Source organism: Otolemur garnettii, unplaced genomic scaffold, assembly GCF_000181295.1.
Source record: "Otolemur garnettii isolate 467f Iridium unplaced genomic scaffold, OtoGar3 scaffold00043, whole genome shotgun sequence".
In the NCBI taxonomy this organism is placed as follows: domain Eukaryota; kingdom Metazoa; phylum Chordata; class Mammalia; order Primates; family Galagidae; genus Otolemur; species Otolemur garnettii.
Genome location: NW_003852438.1, coordinates 8422816 through 8429343, shown reverse-complemented (window position 1 = coordinate 8429343; position 6528 = coordinate 8422816). Strand labels below are relative to the sequence as shown.

Below are 6528 nucleotides of genomic sequence, written 5' to 3'. Positions count from 1 at the left end.
CCGTTTCAGAGCAGGAGTGGGAGGTGCAGGAAGGGAGCAGGGGCTAGAGGAGAGCCCCCACGCAGGTGCGCGTCTCCGGGTTACTAATGGCTGAGGCGGGAGCCCAGGCAGCTGGCTTTGGGGGTGGTGGGGGAAGAACTCAGTTCCCTGGGACTCCCACTGAGAAAATACCATCTCCACCCCACCCCTGGCGCCAATTTCCAGGCGAGGGGACGGAGAGATGCCAAGGAGGCAAACAGCACCGTAAATTAGGGATGGGGGATTGCTGGGGAGTCTCTGAGGTAGCAGGGAAGAAATATTATAAGATGGGGAGTGGGGAGGAGGCTGGAGGAATAGGAGTAGCTGCCAAAAAGAGAGGAAGAGGAAAAGAAACATCACACAAAGGCAGTTTGGAAAATGAATCCGTTTTATTCCTCTTTGTACACAGCAGTGTATGAGGGTGGCTATCTCCTGACTCCATACATCTCTTACACAAAGATGCCCCCTTAAATATGCCCAGCTGTCTGCCCCACTTCAGTGGTAAAGAACTGGCAGTTAGTGGGTAGGGCAGAATGCCTAAATCTCAGAAAGGTTTTGTTAAGACATTTTTGTGGAGAGGAAATTTTGGGTCAAGGGGCAAGATTAGATGCAAGTGTGGGTATTCCATTCTCCATCTTCCTGGGGCAATCCGAATCCCAAAGGTTTTATGAAGAAAGGCACCTCTCTCAGCAACCAAGGGGGAAAAGCCCAGGCCTACTACTTGAATGTAAGGCTGAGACAGAGAGAGGACAGGGTTAAGCAGCAGATTGCAGACCCAAGGCAGAGGAGTGAACACATGTGGGGGAGTTGAGGGGACCAAGAGAGCCTTGAGGCCCAAGTCATAAATTCCACTCCTCCATTTCTGAGCAGAAATTCTTCTTCCCAATATTAGAATGGAGATTTAGTCCCAGGGAGTAGCTGTGCTCCAGGGCATAGAGAGGACAAACCATGCAAAGATCCCATGGATAGTGAAGAGTAAGGTAGGTAGCTAACCACAAGGGATGGACACTCATCACAGCAGTTTTGAAGTTATATGCCAGGATCAGGGTAGAGAATGAATTTTTTAAGCTCTATCCGATAATATGTAAATCACTATTTCTTATACTCTGCCCCATCACTAGGAGCTAGTCCCAATCTCTTTCCCAAGGTGGAAGACAGGATAGTAAGAAGGAATGGGAGAAAATGCTGAGGCCAAGTGGGGCTGTGGCTGAGATTGGATACATCCTCACCCACCCCACCCCCACTCATTCTATAAAAAAGAATTCTCTCTTCCTCCCCTTGCTGGACATACGGGCTGTTGGGATAAGGCTGGGCAGCGGCAACAGGAGGAAAACACTCAGCACATTCTTTCTCCTGCTTTGATCTGAAGTGTAGCTACAGCAAAGGGCACAGAAGTCAAGGAGAAAATAAGCGGATAGGAGAGCATGGGAGCATAATCCAGTCTAGATAGGATCAGGATACTTCCCCAGCCTTGTATCCAAGTCTGCTAGGAGCTTTACTCCCAGAACTGCAAACAGTAAGAAGGAATAAGAAGTGTGCAGGGGGCTTGGGCGTGTGTGTGTGTGTGTGTGTGTGTGTGTGTGTGTGTGAACCACCATAGACAGATGGAGATTTAAGGATCCTTGTGATCCCCAAGATGGCCCTGAGAGTATCAGTTGGGGGGACTGGATGAGAATTCACAGCAGACGTGGATTTTTTTAGGGTGCTGAGGAGCCAGGAACATTGAGGTCTTCACCGAAGAAGTGACCACTTAATCTGTTCTTTGGCTGACTGCAACACCTGTAGAGACAAGGGCAGCAGTGAGGCAAGGCATGCTGAGGGGACAGGATGGGGATGAGGGTTGGGGATCTCCTTCCCCTCACTTGCCTTCCCTGTCCTTAGAAGAATGGGGAATAGAAAATCCCCAAGGGTAGAGGAATGGGAAGAAGCTCTCTCTAAGGCCCTAGAGGATTTTCAGTTTGGGAAATTCCAAAAAATTCAAATCCACTGGGGGGATGAAGAGAGAAGAGGTATACCTGGGAGGAAAGAAAAAAAAACTGGGGGTTACTAGACATATGTAAGAATGGCAGGGGATGGTTACCACATCCAGATGGACTTCTTGGGAAAAATTCCAAATGGGTAGAAAACAGAACCCCTCCCTTACCCCCCGCATCAAGTAGACAATCCATCTGCAGTCAAGGTAGCAAGATGGATCTGCAAAACCTGCATATTCTGGAATATGCATTTCCAGCTTAGCCCTCATTTGAATAATAAGAGAAAGAGAGAGAGTGTGTACGCACACGCACACAGACCATCTGCTTAAGGCAAGCCTCTGCTGGGGAATAAATCACTGAATGAGGCATCAGGCAGGGAGGGTTTGAAGGGTACAGAGTAAAGCTGACAGCCAATGCTCACAAGAAACTAGAAGAGGAGTACGCAGTGGGGGTAGGGAATGTTTGGCTGTATGAGTCCAGTTCTCAGGAATAAGAGGGATCAAAGATGTGTCTTCAGTCTTCTAGGCTCATTCAGACATGGGGGGGGGGGGCGGAAGGATGCTACTCTAGCCTCATTAGTGGCCCAGTCCATCTAAAAAGGAAGAATGGAGAAAGTCATACCTGGGACACTGTCTGCTCCGTGAGGGGCACATCTTCACCCTGTGGCACAGAGAGACAAGCATTTAGTGTGGGAGAAACCTAGAGTAAGACCTGACTGGAGCCTGGTAGTACAGAAGAAAAAGGTGATCCTTTAAACTGAAGCAAAGTGCAGAGCACTAAACTTTTCAGTCCCTGTTAAGGATTAGGATAGCCACAATTTAACCCGACCAGAGGGACTGTGAACACAAAATGGTCGTATCATCCATCCTCCATTTTAAGGCAGGAGGACTTCTTAAAAGATATCCTCCCCCTCCTTCCTACTGATCGTAGTATTATCTGGTCTGTAACTCCCTCAACTTGGGGGCAGGGGACCTGACTCCCTACTCAGAGACTTCCCCTGAGCCAGGGGAAGTTTAATGGATCCCGCAAGGCCTGATGGGTAACGACAGCATTTTAATTTGAAGAAATAAACTGCTGCAACAGCAGCCTGAGAAGAGAAAGGGGGAGTTGGGGGGGGGGCCTCTCTCTTGCCACATAGAGACATATGTTAGAGGAGAAGATTAAACTATGCAAATGGAGCCCACTGCAGTTAAGGGAGAAGATTTCCCATTACCCGGCACTGTCAGCCTTCACTCTGTGGAGGTCAGAGCCAGGACATTCCGTGAATGGGAAGGTTTGCTTTGCTCAGATGTCTCTGTACCCCTCAAATTTGCTAGTGGGCTCTCTCTGCACCCACCCTATATCCCCAGCAGAATTGGAGACTTCTGTGGTTAACTCAGAGGTCCCTTTCTGATATTGATAACACCAAATAGGACTTAGGTTCTGGTAAATAAGTACTTCCTAATGGAGAGGTATTGCCCCCACTTACATAACATTTTAAAAGACAAGAAAAGCATTCCTCTCCCTCTGATGATTGCATCCATCCTTCAAATTCCTTTATAGTTTCAGAAAAAATTTGTTATTTCATTATTCATTCAGTAAATATGTATCAAATATCCACGTTGGGCAAAGATTGTATGAAATGATGCTAGGCACCATGTTAAGGGCAGAAATAAGTTCCTTCTGCTTCCCTTCTATGGGACAATGAGAAAAGAAGGGAAGAATTAGGCTCTATGGCCACATTCAGCAGGTCTGGCTATGGAGGGTGTCTGTGAACAGATGGGGGTCCAGATGCAGGGAAACACATTCTTCCTTACCCTTAGTGCCACCCGGTGTACCACTTGCTGGGGATCACTCTCTAGGATCACTCTATGAAAACAAAGAAGAGATCATTGCTCACTCTGTCCTGAAGGACCAACTTACTGAGGAGAGGACCTCTGGCCACTCGACTTGCTGGACTGAAGACAGGGACAGTTTACCCCATCCCTTCAAGCCAGATCCAGGCAGGTCAGAGAACTCACCCTCCATCTACGATTTCATCCACAGCCAAAAAGAGCCCCTCCATGTTCTCCAGCAGAGCTCGCTTTTCTACATTTTTCCTGTATCCCCAAGAGAAAAGAAAAAGCAGCCTGTGTGTGAAAGGAATTCTAGGATATTATTTGGATTAGGGACCCTACACTAAACCAATAAATGTCTCCACCAACCACACAAAGAAGTAAATAAGGTGAAGAACTTTTTAGCTAATCCATTCTAAATCCCTTCCTTCTCTTGTTTGCTGAGTAGGATCAGGAATTTCTGGAGATTCAAAAAATAGTCACTTCTGACTATTCAAGAGTTGATTATCCATAGCTATTATTAAAATTTCTTTCCTACCTGCCATGATGCTGCCCATAATACTGCTCATAAACACTGACATCAGTGGGTGGGAAAAAGGAAATAAACAGAGTTAATACTCAATCTGCAGGTAGTAGGAGGTGAGGAGGGGTTGAATGCAAACCCTACTTGCATTCAAGCTCTGACGAAAATCCAAAGCATGTTTCTGCTCCCCCTCCTCCCTCTCCCTTACCAGCTCTGTTCAGACCCTGAAAAGAAGCTCAACGAGGGGGCTGGGAACAGTCAGGGTCTGCATATACCAGCCTCAGATCCGGTGGTTGGTGCATGTGGCCTGTCATATCCGTCAGTTTGACTCTTTCACTAGATTACCCGAAATGAAGTCTATTCATTCACCTGGCTAAGAAATAAATCATCCTCTTCCTGAGGAAATCTGAGCCATTTGCCCTGCTGATTTGTGGGCCTGAGAGCGCCTGCTGTTCTGCTCCGGATGGCTGTCTGTACTGGGTTCACTTGGGAGCTGCTGGGGGAATGAAGTTCAGAGCCCTGGATGTTTTCAAGAAAAGTATCTTATATTTCTTCCATTGCCCATCTACATGGAGAACAGAGGGCTAGTGGGGAGGTGGAAAGGGAGGAAAGGATAAATGGCACATTCCCCTAGTATGTAGAAGGGAAAAATTAGGGCTACAACTGAAAAATTGAGAGTGCTGCTTCCATTCCCAAGGTAATGATGCATTCTCTGGGATACTTCCTTAGGCCTGCCCTTCCCCTACTTCTAATGTAAAGAATGAAGCACAGGGCCGAGCGTGGTGGCTCACACCTATAATCCCAGCACTTGTGAGGCCAAGCCCAGTGGATTGCCTGAGCTCACAGGTTCGAGACCAGCCTGAGCCAGAGTGACACCTCGCTCTAAAAATAGCTGGGCATTGTGGTGGGCATCTGTAGTCCCAGCTATTTGGGAGGCTAAGGCAAGAGAATCGCTTAAGCCCAAGAATTTGAGGTTGCTGTGAGTTCTGCCATCATAGTACTCTACCAAGGGCAACAAAGTAAAACTGTCTCAAAAAAAAAAAAAAAAAAAAAAAAGCCCAGGAAAGCACAGTAAGGATACTTAGAACTTTGACAGAGACCCTAGGGATTACAAGAGTAGACATGGAAGTGAGTATTCTGCTGCCTCCTAATTCCCTTCCTTAGTGAAAGAACTATTCCATGGGAAGGACATGCTCTTCATCCAGTCTTCCTCACCAGAGTAAATTACTCTGAAATAATACACCCAACTTCTGAAACTAAATCAAGTCCCTTGGACCTCTCCCAATCCCCTCCAAATCCCTGGGCCTGAAGAACAGTTACTTTCTCTCCCAAACTGATATCAAGAATGGCCTGCTCACCTCAGCATCTGGCTCAGTGAGTCGAAGAGGCAGTTCAGAACAGCCATAAGCATCAGCTGTTGGGAAACAGAAGGGTAAACTGCAATGGCCTGAAAGCTGCTATCTAAAAACAAAATCCTTGAATGCATTAAGTCTCAAAAGACAAAGGTTTTCACAGAGGACCCAAAACATAAGGTAGAAAGGAAATGAAAGCACACAGGAAAAGGTTTCTCACAAAACTAAATTCTACTATACGATCCTACAAGTTGACATCTTTTAGCCAAAAGTTCAAATAGAACTCTGTCAGATGTCTTAGGTAGAGAAACCATTAACCAACCAATTACTGAGGTCAGAGGAAGACTGCAGACTTAGTGGAAGGAACATGGGCTTTTGAGTCAGACAGATCTGGGCTTGAATCCCAGCTGAGCCATTTTCTAGTGTGCAACCTTGAGAAAGTTATTAGGTTGAATTACTTGAAACTGCCACTTTTGTAGTTTGGCAATGGTCAAATACAAGTAATTTTATATGGTTCTTCATGGTTTGGTTTCCTCATCTGTAAAACAAAGGTACTAATATTCTACAATTCACAGAAATGCTGCAAGATTTAAATAACCTCTAAATGTATTTTAAGCCAGGCAGGCGCCTATGATTCCAGCTACTTGGCTAAGGTGAGAGGATTGCTCGAGGTCAACAGTTTGAGACGAGCCTGAGTAACACAGTCAGACACCCACCCACCCCCAACCCAGAGATTCTCTTAAAACAAACAAATGTGGCTCAGCACCAGTAGCACAGTAGTTACAGTGCCAGCCACATAACACTGAGGCTGGCAGGTTTGAACCTGGCCTGGGCCAGCTAAACAACAA

General features: G+C 46.5%; 1 protein-coding gene across 1 annotated transcript in view; it reads right to left on the bottom strand.

The window, feature by feature from the left end:
- Positions 1-385: 385 nt before the first annotated feature.
- Positions 386-6528, bottom strand: part of COPZ1 (coatomer protein complex subunit zeta 1) — a 25463-nt gene continuing 19320 nt past the window's right edge. The window contains exons 5-9 of the mRNA XM_003790458.3: positions 5687-5742; positions 3992-4069; positions 3788-3839; positions 2613-2651; positions 386-1797 (exon numbers count right to left, since the gene is read on the bottom strand). Coding sequence (XP_003790506.2) covers positions 1750-1797; positions 2613-2651; positions 3788-3839; positions 3992-4069; positions 5687-5742 — 273 coding nt within the window. The 3' untranslated portion in view covers positions 386-1749. The remainder of the gene's footprint in view (positions 1798-2612; positions 2652-3787; positions 3840-3991; positions 4070-5686; positions 5743-6528) is intronic.